The sequence below is a fragment of the Lontra canadensis genome, unplaced genomic scaffold (genome assembly GCF_010015895.1).
Source record: "Lontra canadensis isolate GAN:19392208 unplaced genomic scaffold, GSC_riverotter_1.0 scaffold19, whole genome shotgun sequence".
NCBI classification, from domain to species: domain Eukaryota; kingdom Metazoa; phylum Chordata; class Mammalia; order Carnivora; family Mustelidae; genus Lontra; species Lontra canadensis.
The window spans coordinates 12,486,491-12,504,566 of NW_022631013.1; the positions used below are offsets into that span (position 1 = coordinate 12,486,491).

Below are 18,076 nucleotides of genomic sequence, written 5' to 3' on the forward strand. Positions count from 1 at the left end.
ACAGTTCATTGTTCTCTTTGAGTCCTTTGATATGGAAAAGAGCTGCTCACACTGCACTGGGGCCAAAAAAATGGAGTCAGGAAGGCAGGGCATCTCTCCAGTATATTTCTCCCGAGGAGGGATCTCAAGGGGGAAGCCTGAAGCATAACCAGCCCGATGAGCCTCTTAGTCCAGACGTTAAAGAAGTAGCAATGAGCAGGAGGCTGTGCCCGGAGGTGGGCATCCTTAGTCTCAAGGACAACTCCGAGCCCACCTGTAGGGGGCAGCCAGGACAGAGGGGATGCTCTGCACACAGGTCTAAGATGTCCTGTGACACATCAGGAGTACTGGATGCATAATGGGTGGGCAGTCTGCTCAGTTGGACCCTCAGGCCCACAAAAAAGCAAGAAGGTATTTACACGGGTGCTGTTGAAGTGACAAAAGCAAGCTCTCCTTGTGGTTGCTGTTGGGAGAAGCTCACTGATTGACTCTTAGAAATGGACGTGTGTCTAGAAGTCCAATGGCCTTACCATAGAACCCCAGCTCCCTGGCAGGAAAAGGTTGGGAGGGAGTTTCAGGTGAGAGGGGATTGCTGGGGGATGGTCTCACTGGGCCCCTCTGGCTGTCTTCGGAGGGGCTGAGAGGCTATCGCCCTCAGTGATATGTGTTATAAGTGCTTAGCGCCCGCCTGGCTCCGAGGGTCAGTGACGGTCGTAGGCAGTGGCGGCCGCAGGTGGGGCAGCTCCTCGGGCCGCGGCGCTGTAATAGTACGGGGAGCCTGGGGGAGACAGAAGAGGGCACGGAGGTTCAAGGGTGACCTTGTGCCTGCAACCCCATACCTGGGGTCCCCTTTCTACCAGGGGCCCCTCCCGTTCCTCCCAGGCCACCAAGATCTCTGTCCCAGTCTGTTCCCCAGATTGCAGGCTTAATTGGGGTTGCTTCCTCTTAGGAGATTTCAAGGCCTCCTCCCCATCTAGAGCTTGGGGAGGCAGACTGGGGCCCTCAGGTCCAATCCTCCCTGCTGCCAGTTTCAGTAAATAACGGTTTACTGGAACTCAGCCTTGCCCATTTGATTCTGTGCTGTCCATGGATGCGGTCCTGCTGCCACAGCTGAAGTCACATGTTCTGCCAAGCCCCAAATGTTTACTGTCCAGCCCTTGACAGGACGAGTTTGCCCACTTCTGGCCTAGAGGGTAAAAAGCCATCACTTCTGAGTTTGCCCTGTGGATCCCTTGTGACCTGACTCCGCCCACCTCTCTGGCTTTCTCCCCAACAACCACTGCTTCCCAGCCCACACCATGCACAGGCCACACCCCAGGGAGCTCAGACTGCGCACAGGTCTCAAGGACACCCTCATGCTAACAGCAACTACCTGTGGAGAAGCATTTCTTCAGCCTCGCACCGCTTTTTCCACATGCGTTGTCTCATCTCCGCCCCCAGGACAGGCAGGTTAGCCCATTAGCCTCCTCTCCTTGCCTCTCTGCCTCTTCGCCTCCTCCTGTGCTCCTTTCTGAAGCCCTCCTGAGCTCAGCCTCCTCTGCAGCCTGGACCTGGGCCCCAACCATCTCTTTTACTGCTGCTTCCCCTACCCCTGGATGGAGAGCCCCACATGGTCAGGCGCTGGGCTCTGCTCTTCCCCGTGTCTGTCTTCAGTCCCGGGTTGGTAGCCAGGCATGTGGCCTGTGCTCACAGCTAGGTTAGATGAGTAAATGCACGGCAGCACCCAGTAAACAGACAATAGCAGAGACCCCTGCCCATTTACTCATTTCTTTTCTGGCTCTGTTGGGGACAATAAGGGGCAATAATCACAAACATCACAGACCAATGTTCAGAGTCAGCAGGGGGATTAGAGCTCTGGGGAATACAAGATGATTCTGGCAGAGTCAGGTTTCCTGGAGGATGTGGGTTGGGCTGGGTTTGGAGGACAGGAAGAGACAGACATGGGGAGCCTGAGGTATGGGAGTCCATGGTGGCCCCTCTCCCTGTGGAGGCCCTCCTACCTGTGACCTCCAGACAGAGCCAGGGTGAGGGCCAGGCTGGGTTCCTCCCACTGTCTCCAGGCTTCATTCTGGGGCTACCTGCTTAGACAAGGCTTCCAGGAGGCCTACGCTGTGCCCAAACTCCTCCCCAGGGATGAAAGAGTCTGGGGGGCTCAGGGAGACCAGCAGATTCTCAGAACTACAAAGCTTAGAGATGTCAGGCCATTGCCTCATTTTACAGGTGAGGACACGAGGCTCAACATACAAAACCATATGCCCAAAGCCACAGGGCCTTTCAGTGCCACAGCCTAGCCCACATCCAGGACTCTTCCCACCGTGGTTCAGTCCATGGGCTGTCTACCCAGTGCTGGGGGGCAGGGTTTATCCAGGTGGACAGTGGTGAGGGCCCTGGTGGCCCCCAGACCATGCATGGGAATAGTGATCTGCTTAATTCCCTGGGGGAGTGGACTTGTGTTTATTCTGAAATCCCAGCCAAATCCAAACCAATTTTGGTGAGTCTCCCAGATACCATCACTGAGCACCAAATCATGGACTCTTGGCTGAATGACCCTGAACAAGTGGGTCTTGTTTTCTCCTCTGTAAAAGGAGGTCATAATGGGGTCATATGAGGGCACCACAAGACAAGGATATGAAAGTGTTTTGGAAATGGACATTCTTCTAAGCCACTTAGAGCTATTCACTCTTTCCATTCCCAAAACAATTCCATCAGGTAGAGATTAGTGTTGTCCCCGTGTAGCAGATGAAGACGCCGAGGCACAGATACTGAGTAGGTTCCCTAAGATTACACAGCTCGTACATGATCTAGAGGGCAGGAGTGGGGAGGCACTGTAGCGCCTACCACTGGCCCTCCAAACCCAGTCCCAATGACTGCTTTCTCCCTTTGCCCCCCTGGGGAGGGAGTATGGCTCAGGCAGCAGTGACAGTGGAGGAGGAGAGGGAAATACCTCTCCGTGCTGATCTAGAAGGCAGAGACACCCATCCCATGCCTAAGTGTTCCCAGAGATGGCTTTCCTGCTGCCTCCTCTGTTACCTTCCTAGTTGGAGCCCTGGCTCAGAGACACCTGTCAGCCAGCCTTCTCTGTCCTCTCTTCAGGGTTGGGACAGCATTAGGACATCCCCCATGGAGAATCTGTGGTGCCAGCCCTGCATCCTGCCTTAGAGAGGAATGTGTGTGCCTGTGCCCCGGGGGTGGGGGGCGGTCCTACAGGCCTGGGCAGGGCAGAGGAGTGGAAAAACAGCAGGGACTGCCCTCACCAAGGGCTCTCCAGGGGCAGCAAATGTAAGTCTCCTGGGAGGAACCTGGCTCAGCCCTCCCTTTTCCCACAGGCCACCACTCACCCCTGGGTCTGACTCATTCCTCTCCCAAAGCCTAATCTCTTGGCCAGCTTGTCCCAAAAAATCAAAAATGCCTGCATTTACCATGAGAAATGAAACCACCACCTTATGAAGCACTGTGTCTTTCTGGTGCCCATTAGACCTCCATTTAGAATAAACTTGTCCTTTTCTTCCGCCATTTTTCCTAATTCACAGTTTTATCAGTTTGACACAGTCATTCCAGGTTCCTGCTCACTCCCTCATCCCCTTAGAGCAGGCCCCACCACACCCATTCTAATCCTAACTAACCCCTGCTTTCTTCCCCACCTCACCTGCCTCTGTGCCCCGCCCCCCAGCCTGGTCATTGTGCCCTGGCTGGGCCTTGTGTGGGCACCATGCTGGCGGCTCCTGCAGAGGGGGCTCGAGGGGAGGGGAGTTCTCCTGAGAATTCAGTGCCCAGCCTCACTAGGGCAGAATTGCCCATCCTGGCTTTGGGGGGGTTTCTGGGAAGGGGACTACAAACCAGGCTGGCTGGGGTGCAGGTGGTGCATGTGAGGCTGTGAGCACACAGGTGTGTGCGCGTGTTGGGGGGGGTCTCACCTGTTTCTGCAGCTCCCACTGATCAAGCAGGGCCACCAAGGAGCCTCAGAGCAGCTTCCCACACCCCACCCTAGTACCTTTCCCAGAAATAGTCGGTCTACCTCTCTGATCCAGGGGGATGCTTTCAGTTAAAGGCCTGAAGACAAGCTGGGTAGAGGACAATCTGGCAGACATGATGGGCATGCAGCTAATTTGCAAGACTATGGTACAGTGAGCCCCGTGCTTCAGGAAGGTGGGATCACTGCTTATTCAGGGCTGTGGGCCTCAGGAGAGCGCCAGATGCAGCTCCTGCCTGAACGAAGCCGCCAGTGGCAATTATCCTCATTTTACAGCTGAGACAACTGAGGCCCAGACTGGAGGATGGCCTGACTACGATTTCCCACGTTATAGACTTGGGAAGTACAGGGGCCGTTTCTCATGTCCGTCTGCCCAGTGTTGTGTTGACTTTCCCTGTGTTTGCAGGGTGTCCTGTGGTACGAGGCCCGCCTCTGAATGAACTCATTTTCCCATTCTGCTTGCTGCTCAGGCACAACTGTGTCTCCTGGGCTCTGCCTATTTGAGCCTCTTGCATGTGAGGGCGCACTGGGAGGAAGTGAATGGGCCAAGAGACTTCATCTGCTAGGAGCAGATGGCGGAGGCACCCAGCTCCAAGTGGGAGTGGAGGCAGGGCCGAGCTCTCCCACACCCCGGCCAGAGCAGCAGCAGAGGGCGGAGAGCCAACTGGCCACAGCAGGAGGGCTCCCCAGCCCTGGTAGTGTGGCTGGGTGATGTTCCCCACCATGTCCCCCCACACCTGTGTCTGGTCCTCCTGGAGATTCTAGAAGCCCCAGTACCCCTTAATAAATTGGTTTTCTGCTTCGAACAGCCCGAGTGGATTCTGTGATTTGCAACTGAAAGCCTGACAGATAAATACAGTAACCTGGCTTTCAAAAATTGGTCAGAGCTGTTCTCATCACATACACAGCCTGAGTACTCAGGCCCCTCTAGGCTTCCTATGGAGGGACAAGGCCTCTTTTCCTGGATGCTGTGCTGTTCGGACTTCATTGGTTAGGGAGAATAAGAGCACCACATCATACCCTGGTTATGAATATAAGCTCCGGGGTCAGGGCAACCAGAGTTTGAGTCCTCATTCTGCCACCTGCAGGCTGTGTGACCATGGCTAAATTATATATCCTTTATGAGCCCACTGTCTTGATCTGTATAATAGAGATAATAGTACGCACTCCCTTGGGCTGTTGAAATGATAAAATAAGGTAACCCACCTGAACAGTCTTCCCCAGTGGCCACACAGTGAGCTGGTACTCATTTAGACGGACGGAGTTTTAGTTCTTCCTCCTCTCCATAGTGGCTCTGGCCCTCTTAAGGCACTGACCACCTCCCTACACAGACATACTTGCCTGAGGCTCCCTCAGCCCCAGCCTAGAGGCTCCCTGAGACAGAGTCCTCATCTTTCCCTACCAGGCACGCGCAGCCCATGCCTAACACCCAGGCATGTGAACTACCCTCCAGCACGAGCAGCAAAGGCCTCAGATGCCACCCAGCACCAGCCTCCCCTTGCCGTCCGCTTGGGCTCCAGACCCAGCCCTCTGCCCCTACCCCTCTGAAAGACTCTGGTTCGAGGAGACTGTGGTTAGCCTTTGCCTCCTAAGACTGACAGCTAGGTCAACTCAGAAACCAGGGCCTCTCCAAGCAGTTGTTTCAGGAAAAGCATTAGGTAAATGGAGACATGGTTCAATACTTAGAATTGATTTTTACCAAAACCAAAAAAGTCTATAGATCAGCCCATACAGGAGGCCAAAGTAGTAAGACCCCAATCATCTATAAAATGAAATCTCTAGGCTTCGGGACCAGGAGTAGTAACTGGTAGTAATTGTTCTTTATTATACCCGCAAGGTTTGCATGACCCACCAGAAGGCTCTGGGCAGCTGGAGGCCCAAGTACACTGATGGGGGGCAGCCAGGAAGGGATGGTGTCTGTCACGTGTATGCCCTAGTCCTCTAATCACAGACCCATGACCTGGCAACTTGAGTCCAAAGGGACCAGGTTCTTGCTTTTTCAAAGTCTGTTTCCCAGTCTTGAAATAATCCAGGATCCAGGAATTAATAGGTTCTACTTAACCTGGCCTTTCAAAGCTGGACAGACAAGCCTGGGTGATCTCTAAGGCGCGTCCTGACTGTGTAGGAATTCCTCGGCTAACTGCTGGGGCAGGATCCATGCTGCTGCTTGAAGCTTATTGGCTAGCTCTATCCCCAGGTGGTGAGTGACATCTGTGAGCCCTGGCCCCCTGCTTAATGCTCCAGAACCTCCAGCTCCCATTATCACTCACCAGCTGGTTTCATGTCAGCTCTTTTTGGCCTTTTGAGGGCTGAGTTAGCCCTGCTTGGTCTTTGCAGGGGCACACATATCTCTGATGATATACACAGATCAGACTGGCCCCAGCAATGGATAATCTGCCAGCCTGAGGCCTGGGTAGAGGTGGGGCACCAGCTGAGCTCAGAATGGCAGGACGAGGAAGGCCTTTGGGCACAGGGCATTCAATTTCCCAATGGAGTTGGCTCTGTTGAAGTCCATGCAGACATCACTAATCAATCACTAAGCCTCAGAGTCCTTATCAAGACAGGTAGCCACTACTAATCAATCCAAGTTGGCCTCCTTGCTGCCTCTTAGAGATTTCTCACCAGAAGATTCAATGATTCTTAAGAAATATGTTACTCCCGGGCAGGTACTTTTTCTACACTCCCCCTCCTTCCTTCAACGCCTCTTTTTCTCTGTTTTCCTTCTCTGCCACTTTCCCTTATCTGCCAAAACATCTTGGGGAGGGAGGGGGGCTCGATTAGAGCTGGAGTGGTGTTTACTGTCTGAAGCTCCCATCACAACTCCTGGCTAGCACATATCTGACGCAAGCTACCCACCCCGACTAAGGGACCAGACCGCAGGCTGTCAAGGGACCCTGGCCCAAAGAGAGTCCTAATGTGGCAGCTGATGGCCCTGGGGCCCCACAGGCTTCTACCAATACTCACCGAGCAGCCCCGGGTTGGGGAACCTCCAGGAGTCGTTGTACGAGGGATACTGAGGGTGGCTGTAGGGGCTCCCGGAAAACTCACTCCCTGCATGTGGTGGGCGGAGAGAGAAACAGGAACCAAATGTCAGGTCAGGTTTGGAAAATGCCAATGGCATTTGCCTCTTACAGAAACGGCAGGTATTCTTCGTAACCAATAAAGGCCGTTCTGGCCCATGTTCCTATCAAGCGGACGGCTAACACAGGCCTTGTTTCCCCCTGTAACATTTTCCTTAGCAGAGGGAGTGAGTATCAGCCTCTATCATGCATACCATGACACTACTGTGTGCCAGGTGTTCCCTGGGGATATTAGACCATTTTACAGGTGAGAAAACCGATGCCCAGGATTGCTCACAAAATGGTCTTGACCCAAGTTCGAAGCTGCAGACCACCTGGCTCTCAGCCCTGACTGAGGCACTCCAGTGCCCCAGTGTGGTTTCAGTTTCACTGCCCGGGTGTTTCCTGAGTGGCTCTGGACTGAGAAGCAAAGGTGACCTCAGTTCTAGTCTGGCCCTCTGTGTTGTGAATCCAGAGGGGGCTGCTCTCAGGGCCCTGGTCTACCGGGGAAGATGAGACAGATGCTCAGGTCCATGCCAGGAGAAGGCAGACGGCACTTTGCTGAGAAGGCTGGGGAGCACAGCAGAGGGAGTGTGTCGGGCCTTCCAGGCATTGGGAAAGGGGCTGAGGTTTGCTGCTGGGATGCACAGGCAGAAACTATGAACTGTGTCAGGGTAGGGATGGTGTTGGGAAAAGGCAGCGCAGCAGGGCTTGAGGACAGCTCCCTCTGGCCCCGCTGCAGCTCACGGGCCCTGCTTCTTGTGTCTGGCACTTCCCTGTGCTCTTTCTTCAGCCCCCAGAGAGCCTGTTTATCACCAGCCAGCCCTAGGAAAGGAGTCCAAAATTCCTGCCCGCAAACCTTGCTGCTTTGGCTCTGCCTGTCTCCTCCCTGTGCCTGGGATTCCCAGAGCACCTGGTTTGGACCTCACTTAGAGCGGACACCACAATGCCTGGCCTGGTTGTGTTGGTAGCTGGCTGGCGAGAGGTTTTGTAAGCCACCGGTTACAGAGCATGTGGCCCCTCCCTGGCAGTGGGGACAGGAGTTACACAGCCTCAGGAGACCACCCTCAGCCCAGACATGCTTCCGTGGATTCCTCTCAAGGATGCCAAAGGGCAGGAGCCTCCAGAAGGACCAACCAGAAGGCAGGACCTGGAGCGCTGCTCTTTCCTCAGCATCCAGGCCCAGATGTAGGGTCCCTGGGGCTCCACCAGGTAGGGCAGAAACAATAAGGGAAACCCGAGGGGCCAGCTGCTCCCACCCCCTGGGCCCACCTGGCCCCCTCCCCATTTCTATAGGCAACCACAGGCGGAGCACATGCACACACACGCACACACACACACATACACGTGCTCCTCCTCAGGCCTCTCTGGGGGCCACTCCCAGCCTGACAGGCTGAGCCTTCCAATTCTCTGTTTTTTATGCCTCAGTGGTCAGGGTGTCAGGTTCCGGCGGAGGGAGGGAGAGCATGGTGACAGAGCTGGGCCGCAGCAGCCCAGGCTCCGCATATCCATCAGTGCCTCCTCCTCCTCCTCCTCCTCCTAGGGGCCAGGGTGGGGGATCAGAGAGACCGAGCAGCCTGGAGAAGGGGGACAGCCACCCTCCTCTCAGGGCTCCGGGCTGCCCCATCAGAGGCACTTCCTGACAGCATTGTGCCTGGGCCCAGAGCACCAGGCTATGCTGGCAAAGGCTGTCTCTGCTTCTCCTTCTAGCAACATCATGCCTGTCTGCCGGGCTCAGCTCCAAGGCCGCCTCTTCCGGGAAGCCCCCTTGATCTCCAGCCCCTCAGAAATGCACATCTTGGATCCATTCAGCTGAAATTAACTGTGTCTGTGTTACCCACCCTGCACCCTCCACCACCTGGCCCCCAAACTGGCTACTTTTTTCTCTGGGAAGCCCCCTCTTTAGACGCACCCCGTTTCCCGCAGCATCCCACAGCACCTACATGGGAGTCTCCTGTTGACGTGGGAGTGTCTGCCCCACAGGTCTGGGTCTGATTCTCCTCGGATCCTGTGCGCCAGTCCCCACCTGCCACGCCCCCCATGTAATGACACCCCATCCACAGCAGACGGTCGGGATCTGGGGAGAGCCTGTAGTCACCTGCCTCTACCGGATACACGACACTCCTGCACATATGTCTGCATGGCGCCCTCCCTCACTTCCTTCTAGGCTTTGCTCCAGTTTCATCTCCAGACCACTGAATTTAAAATGGAACTATTCCACCCCATCCTTCTTTCCTGCTTTTCTTCCACAGAACTGATCATGACTCAACATCTCTTTTGTGCTTATCCTGTGAATTCTGCCTCCAATATGACGGACGCTCCATGGGGGCAGGGAGTTCCGTCTGTCAAATTCACGTCCCCATCCCACTGTCTAGCACAGGGCCTGGCGTCTAGCAGTCACCGAGAATGGTTTGTTGAATGAATGAAGAGGTGTGCCTCAGTCCTCCAGGGACACAAATGACGAGGGCTCTCGCTGCTTCTGCTATTAGTACTGTGAGCTGGGGCTGTGTGGAACGCCTGCTGCATGCCAGGATTCAAACCGGTTTATCTGACCCACTAGTGGCTTCCACTCACAACACCGTCCTGCTCCTCAGTGGAAGATGAGAGCCCCCGGGGACCCCCGCCCGGTGAGCTGAGTGGGGACTTTGTGGGCATCCTCAGCCCACCCTGGGAGAGTGAGCACTCAGGGTAAGGGCAGCTTCCCCAGCTCGGGGCCCGAGGCTGACCTGTGGGAGTGGTCCGGCCACCTGCTGGACACATGAGATGTGGGGAGGCCAGGTCCTCAGATACCAAGACGGCTGCTTGTCTAGAGACCTGGCCTACTCCTGACCCCAAAGGTGGCCGGAAAGCTGCAGACTCTCTAGGTTCAAGCCCACAGGCTACCATTGAACCCAGCGGTCCCTAGGCAGTGTGGCACAAAGGCTGGGAGCAAGGTCCCTGGAGCCAGACTGTCTGGATTTAAATCCTGAGTGTGCTTTTCCTAACTCTGTGACCTTGGGGGGATCATTCAGCCTCTCCGTGCCTCAGTATCTTCCTCAGTAAAGCAGGAGTAATTAACAGATCCCACTGTGTGTGGTCACTGTAAAGGCTGAACGGGTGACAATACACAGAGTGCCCAGCACACGGTGAACTCTCAGCAAATGTCGGCCATGACCATGACCTGATACCGCTCGCCAAGGCTTCTCTGGCATTCAGAATCTAATCTAACCCTTCTGACCGTCCCATGAAGCTCACAAGATAGATGCAACTGTCTGCATTTTCTATGTGCAGAAATGGAGGCTCAGAAGGGTGGAGGGACTCCGAGTCTGCCCCCTGCCCCGCCAGCTCAGGACTCTCTGCCTATGTGACTCTGCCTTCCCATCTCAGGCCTTTTTTTTTTTAACAGTCCCTTCTTGTCCACTGAGCTTAGATTTCACTTCTCCCCGGTCATCTCCCCTGCTTCAGATTTCCACACTCATGACACCCAAGGAACACTCACCTTCTTAGAAAAATGAATCCTGTCCAACTGAGAGAAGGTCTGGGGAAAGCACTGGGGGACTTTCTGGGACTCCTGGGAGCATGTGAGCCAGGAGAGACAGGATTTTGATAGGCAGAGGGAGCCAGTCTTTCCCAGGCACAAGCAAAGTGCTGGGTGGGACTGGTCAAGAGTGAGACCCCCTGCATGTCCAGGTCATTGTGAGGCCTGGCAGAGGCATGCCCCAGAGCAGAACTGGGGGGGCAAGAATATCACGCTTTTCTCCCAGTAAAGCTGGGACCCAGGGGAGCCTAGGGAGTGCCAGGATCTGGAGCATGGGCTGGAGAAGGTGAGCCTGTGGTCAGGGAAACCAGCCAGGTGACTGCTACTACAGTCCAAGCAGGAGGGGACAGGGGCCTGGGAGGCAACGTTCGATGCTCTTCAGGGCGGGAAATGGAAGCCCCTCTACGGGCTCATTGTTAGGACCCCCTGCAGTACTGCTAGCTGGCCTGACACAGCGACCACACAGCAAACCCCTTCCCAGATGGGAGTCACACTCGAGGTGAGCACAGCTGAACGCATAAACCTGTGGGATCGCTGTGGCACACGCCTGGAACTAATGGAACATCGTGTCAGCGGCACTCACAGACCAAGATGAACTCCTGGTTTAAAAAATAGGTAAATACCTTCTCTTATGACCATCCAGCACCGAGGACAGCATGGGCCCCTTGTTTCTGTCCACTAACCGATCCATTCTTTTGGCATCTCTCAAAAATACCAGCCCCTTAAGCTGGACAACCTTTTCTTTGTGCATTAATAGAGAAGTTTCTGTGAGGCAGACTGGGATGCTAGCCCAGTCTGGGCAGCTGTCACTCAGTGGACAGTGAGGCTGTCATCTGGAAGGCACGGCACATGGGCCCTCCTCAGAGACAGCTCCCGGGCTGTCTGGAGTTGGCCACATATGGGCCCCTAGGGACTGTCACCAACAGAACATGTCATCATCGTCTCCATCCCCAGCCTCCTGGGAGGGAGCAGTCCCGAGGGGAAACCAGGACTGCAGTGAGAGCAGACCTGGAGCCAGCACTGCCGGTGCCCCCCCATATGATGCTGTGGGAGCAGAAAGCAGGGAGAGGTCCGGGAAGGCGCGCCCGCAGATGGGTGTGGGCGTTCCTGTGGAAGGGCTGGGCACGGCAAGGGCTCTGCACTCAGCCCTCCGCCTACTGGCTGTGCGGCCTTGGGTGAGTGAGTGAATCTCTCTTGGGCAGAGTCTCTTCACCTTGAATACGGACCCACACATAGGATTGGTGGGGGGGCGGGTGGAAGAGAACTCCCCTCTCCCCCTACCCAGGATGCTGAGGAAGCAGGAGAGAGGGGGAGGCGGAAGCACCTCTTCTAAAAACTGCCAAGGCCCCAAAAGGAATTGTCCAGCTCTCATGAGTTCTTGGATATGCAGAAGAAAGCCCGCACTGAGTTTAGGGGTGGAGTTTTAGAGGCCAAAGCGCTGTGCGTAGGAAAGGCCCTGGATCCTGGGCAGTTCTGTTCTGGGGAGGAGAAAAGGGCAGCAATGGGAGCTGTGAGCAGCCCCCGTGTGGGGAGCGTGGGGGGTGAGGGACATTTACGTGGGTGTCAGGATTCCCATTTTAAGTTGTTCCTCCCAGGGGCTGTAATCAACCACCATCTCAGATACATTTGGTAAAACCAACTCGGTTGGTGTTTTCTTCCTACGGGGGAATCACATGCATTGGCTGAGTGCAGGGTCTGGGCAGCCAGCGGGGCTGAGATGAAAACATGTGGTCTAAGAGCAACAGAGCCCACAGAGCCTGAGCACTGGGTTATGTCAGGGAGCCTCCCCTGGCCACGTGGCAGCAATCTTGGGGAGGACAAATGACTTTTCCATGAGGCAGGGAACAAGGGTTTGATCCAGCTTACTCGAGCTCAAGGTCCAGAAAGTCCCAACTGGCCATGGTGGGCACTCTGCATTGGCTAGAGGAGAGCTGGGGCTGGGGAGCAAGTGTATGAGCTAAAGCCAGGAGTTGGGACCAGGCAGATGGGGCATGATGGGAGCCAGGGGCACAGGAGACAGACTCCCCGCTCCTCGGCGGCCGGCAGCACGGCCCAAGAACAGAGGGCTGGCCCCCTTGCAGGCTCGTTCCAGGGCCACAGCCACGGGTGAGCTCCACCGTTCACTCCTACCCAGAGCTGTCTACTGGGGAGAAGACGACAAAAAAATGGCCTTTGGAGTCAGACCCATGGTCCCGGCCAGACTCTGTCACTCATAGGCTGGGTGGCCTTGGGTGCATGAATTTATCTCTTAAGTCTCAGTTTTCTTGTCTGTAAAATGGAGGGGAAGGAAAACTCTACTTTTGAAGCTTGTGAAGATCACAGGATTTACCAGTTACAGATCTTTGCAAGCCCTCGTGTGGGGAGGACTTGGTGCCTTCTCACCACTGATGGTAGAGAAAACGTTGTCTTTCCTGCTCCCAGCCCAGACCCTCTGACCACCACCCTGACTGCTGAGAGAGGCCCCTGACGCACAACCTGAAGGTTCTTCCAAAGCCACTAAACAGAATAAAGCTGAGGAATGTGTGTTCTTTCCTCGAAGACTCAGGAAGAAATCAGAGGCTTAAGAAATTTAGGATAAATGGTGGGTTTCCCCAGAACAGTGATGTCTTCCAAATATACAAAAACGAGTGGTAAAGATCAATGAGGTCACTAGAAAGGACTGATTAAAATGAAAAGTTTTTTTTTTTTTTTTTTAATTTTAAGGCAGCTTTCCTGGAGATTCCAGGGCCAGGGAAATTGTCAGAAATCAGAGCTGTTGTGTTTCTCCTTTGCTAAAAGCTCAGAGATGGCAAGAAAGTCGAAGTTTCCTAAAATTCTCAGAAGTGACAGGTAAACCAGCTCAGTGTAGCTCTTAATTAACCCAAAACGACACCTGCCAGATGATGGGGATTTGCAGCGCTCGCCAGGGGCCGACCCCATCTGCAGATGGTGGGCTCCCACCTCTGCTCGAGACCTTGGTCGGCTGTAATTAACACACGGAAAGTCTTTCAAAGTGACTTCGCAGCCAAGTTCTATTTCTAAAGGATTGAAGCTGGGCTTAGAGAGAGAAGCTTTGCAGAGGAGGAGGAGGAGGAAGGAAAGATGGGAAAAGGACTGTGAGATTTTCTCCAACTCCTCCCCATGGCCCTGGAGAACCTCGTGACGTGCCACGGCTTGGGGTCGGCAGGTAGTCTGCGCGCGTGGCTGTCTGTAGCTAGAGAGACAACAACTACAGCACACCACACAGGACCCAACTTTCAAATGTAGAGGTATTAGGTACAACTGTATATGCATTATGTTACTGTTTTAGGTGTTACAGGTGTAACATACATGTATATAGATGCATACGTGTACACAGACATATACATATATACACATGTGTACACGTGGGTGTACGTGGGGGTGGTGCATGCCCACACCAGATTCTGGGCTTCTGTCAAAGCCTCTTTGAGTGACTTCGATCAAGCCCCTTCCCCTAAGACTCTGTTTTCTCATGTGTAAAGTGTGTACAGCAGAGATTCGAACAAACAGCCTCAAGCGTTTTCCAGCACTAATGCTCTCCCCTTTCCTACCCTCAATGCACCCAACTCCCAAATGGGCCCCCTGGAAGGCCAACACTTCTCAATCTCCCTCTCTCCAGAACAAGACCTTCGTGGGCTCCTAACAGGGAGAGGAAAACCTGAGCAAACTCTGTAAAGGTCAGCCCTGTCAACCCGGACAGCCTGGCACACGGCATCGATCCCTTCCTGGGAAAAACCTCTTCTCCTACCAGCTCAAGCCAGCCACGAAGACCTTCAGAAAAACAGAGAAGAGAAAAACCGAGAGAGAGGGCAAGAGTGAGGGAGTGAATGCAGAATGTGTCTCCTTTCTGCTTCTCGGGAGAGCCATGGGCTTCACAGCTGTACGGCGGTGCTGGCTGGGCCCCCGTGAGCCTGGGCTCTGCCGTTGACTGGCTGTGAGGCGGCTGTGTGACCACTGTGGACCTCAACTTGGTCCCCTGGAGACAGGAGCCCATTGGGTCTTCAGCCCAATTCCTGCTGTCTCCAACCATGGGACCAGAACACAAGAACCCTACAGGGAACTCAAGGGAAACAACCCCACCGTCACATTTATGACACATCCACTGTGGGCTCTGGGGCCCATTGGACCCCACTAGCTGGCTGTCCATCAGAGGCAAGAACTGGGGCCTTCAAGCCACCTAGAGCCGGCCAAAATATATGCCCCAGTGTTTCCAAGGGGAAAGGGTGTCATCAGACACAAGCGAGTTGTGACTATTGTCCCCCGAGGCTGGCTTCTCATCTTTCTGTACCAGTCTGGCCCCTGTAGAGATTTCCACTGGAGACCCCGGCTATGCTGCAGCACGTTTGTGAGCAGTTCTGGTTCCATTTTAATCTGTCCTCCTGCTGTGGTATTATTCCAAAGTCCCGTTCCGTTGTCCTCATCTACACCCACAGCGAACAAGACAACAGGCAATGTACAAATGGCTCTTGCAGCCTCACTGGGGCACAAGACAAGCCTGATTGGTATGTATGTGTGCGGGGCGAGGAAGTCTCAGGTTTCTGGTGTGCCTCCCCCCAGGAGTGCCCACACGCAGCACAGTTGTGAGGAACAAGCCTGCGAGGCAGGGACCAAAAGCCCCGCTGTGCCATCCAAGCACCTGCAGGGTCTGGTCCCAGCGAGTTCTGAGCCGCACCTCCCACATCCCCCTGCCCCAAAGGCCAACGGCCCTTGCCCACCCACATACTCCATGGGGCCCCTCTCCAGCCACGTATGCTGTGTCCTTCATCTGAAATGCTACCTTCCTCTTCCTCCTATGTCCAATCTCCCAACTTCTCAAGACCCAGCTCAAATACTGTTTTCTGGATCGCACGTCCCATTTCCCCACTTTCCCCTGAGCCCTCAGCCCCTGGCCCAGAGTGCCTCCTGTTCAGACTTTGGGGGGCAGGTAGTTGTGACCCCATCTCCATTCCTCTTGCTGAGTCTCCTTGAGAGCGGGAACCAAGAAGGATCCATGTGTGACCAACAGCTAGCACTGCTTGGCCAGCCCCTTCCAGTGTCAGACCAAAACTGCTCATGAGATCATGCTGGAAAAGCATTTCTAAAACTCTGGTTCTTGATCTTTGGTAGAAGCATGAGACAGAGACCGAGAGGGGCAGCAAAACACACTGAGAGGGGAAGGACGGAGTCTGTGGCAAGGACCAGGGTGCGGGTCCTGCAGGAGGAAAGGCAGGAGGCATAGTTGTTCTCCTAAGTGGCCAGGCCCCCTCCAGGCCTTGCTAGGCTGCTCTGACACACAATGACAGCACCAAGCCCGGCTCACTGAAATAGAGTTTAAGAGAAATTTCATCATTGTGGTTTTGCTTTTGTGTTCTTAAAAAGCGCCAGCAAAACCCACTGATAGTTCTAGCTCAGAAGAGAGCACTACACTACACTATTCCTTGGGGCCGCAGCAGGGATGGAGAAGTGGGAAGGGTTGCTATTTCCTTACCACCCACGTGGCCATCAGAAGATGCTCAGTCTGGAAACCTGAAGGTTTTCCTTGAGTGACCTTGCCAGAAGCCCCCATTCAGGACCTAAACTGCTAGGCTCCTGATCCCACACAGTTCAGTTGGAATAACACTGAACTGTATTCCCAAGAATCCAGCTCACACACCAGTGATGGACATCTAATAAATGCACCAGGATTTCAGTAAATCTACTCAATTCAGCATTCACAGGGGCCCTAACTCCATTCAGAGCTCTGTGCTAGGCCTCCCGAAAGGGTCTCAGGCTCTGGATCTCCAGGAACTCCCTTCATCTCAGGGGTTTTTAGACCAAGAGCTAGAGATTTGGGTATGAGAAAAGGGTGAGGCATGTTTGGAAGCAGAGAGGAACTTAGAATTTAGTCTAGCTGGGGTATCCGGGAGGGCTTCTTGTAGGAAGAGGCTGAACTGGGGGCCTCAGTGAACATTCAAGCTTCGTCACTGAGGGGGTTCCTGAACCCTGTCCTTGTGCCCCTCCTGCCAGCCCTGGCTGCATTCAGAAGAGTCCAAACATGTGCCCCTGTCACTGGGGAAGGTAGCCTGGGGACAAGGTCTCCGGCCCCTCCCAAACAGGAGGCCAGTTTAGCAGCACGTGGTGGGTCCTGGCTGGGATGGGTCACAGAGCCCAGCGATGCACAGTTAACATAACACACTGCCCAATAAACCCAGAAACTCTTAAACAGCTCGGAACCACGACGTGATTTTTGCAAGTAATTGTGAAGCAGGGGGCCTGAGGCTCTACATGGGCAGTGGCTGTGGCGATGGGGAGGCGATGGGGAGCCTGGGGGCCGTGGCCTGTCATTCCCAGTCTAAGCCCCTCAGCCACGTAGCCAAGCGGCCTCGGAGAAATCACTTTACCTCTCGGAACCTGCGTTCCTTGGGTACAATGTGGAATTACAAGGCTCTCAGGACTCAATGCTGTCGAAGTCCTGTGTGAATGAGAACGTGCTCTACAAACGAAGGGCTCTACAAACCTAGAGCTCTTCGGTGCTTGACTCAGTCCTTGGCGCACAGCACGTGCTCTGTGCGATTGCTGGAAAAGTGGAGGCACTCGAGCTTGTTTTTTAATGAAAACTGTATTTCTAGGTAGTTTCCTCATATTTCAACAAGTGTCCCAAATGCTTGGTTGTAGAGAAAACCTTAAACTAGGAGCTAGGCCCCTGATCTCCTTCTCTCTCCACCACCGTGTGACAGTGTGACCTTGAACATGTCTCTTTCAGGTTCACACAGACTCAGTTTCCCCAGATGGACAACGGTGGGGTGGGAAGGAGATAAGATTGGGTTCCAGTCTTTCTGCCGCTAAATACTTTTTCATCCTGGACTCCTGTCCAATGGCCCTTTGTTTACTTGAATAGCGAATCTAATGCCACGCCCCTTTAAAGTATTCTGTGAGACCTTTTTGGGGGCAGATCCACCATTTCCACCAGGCTGACTGTAAAGCCCTTCTTTCCGGCTCCCAGACTCAAAAAGTGGCTCCAGCCTCCTCCAGCTCAGGGGTCAGGGGGTTGCCCTCTAGCCTCTGAGCACATTCCCAGAGCCTTCAGGGACTCCGTCTCTCAGCCCAACCTCAGCCCAAAGCAGACTTACTTTTCTGTGGCCTAGACCTTGGCCTGTCCCTGAGAACAGCCAGGGGTCCTCCTCAGAAGAAATCGCCTCCCCCTGCCGGGGCCCAGCTCAGTGCAGCGGCCCGAGCGTCCTGCCGCTGACTAATGAGAGGGAGGTGATGGTGTCATACCTTGCTGGGAAGTCACAGCGCTAGTCCCGACCTGAGCCTCCTGCCATCAAATTTTAATGCTGCCGCTGACATATTTATGGAAAGCCTCACCAAGTGTTTGCGAGGACACCAGACAAGATTTACCTCCACAATTACTACCACGATGCACAGGCTTTGCTGTGCGCTGGGAACCCGGAAGCCCAGAGGCGCTGAGCACCAGTGCGCCAGGAGGAGTCCGCTCAATTCCACGCACCTTTCCTACCCCCAGCACGCGGGGCCTGGGGCGGCAGAGATGAATCAGACAGCCTGCAGTCTGCGGGGGGGGGGGGGGGGGGG

The 18,076-nt window shown here is 54.5% G+C and overlaps 1 protein-coding gene across 5 annotated transcripts in view; it reads right to left on the reverse strand.

Annotated features, from left to right (window-relative positions):
- Positions 1-442: 442 nt before the first annotated feature.
- Positions 443-18,076, reverse strand: part of PAX5 (paired box 5) — a 188,381-nt gene continuing 170,747 nt past the window's right edge. For all 5 annotated transcript variants that reach the window (XM_032860605.1, XM_032860603.1, XM_032860604.1 and 2 more), the window contains 2 exons: positions 6,914-7,000; positions 443-757 (listed from right to left, as the gene is read on the reverse strand). In XM_032860605.1, coding sequence (XP_032716496.1) covers positions 681-757; positions 6,914-7,000 — 164 coding nt within the window. In that variant the 3' untranslated portion in view covers positions 443-680. The remainder of the gene's footprint in view (positions 758-6,913; positions 7,001-18,076) is intronic.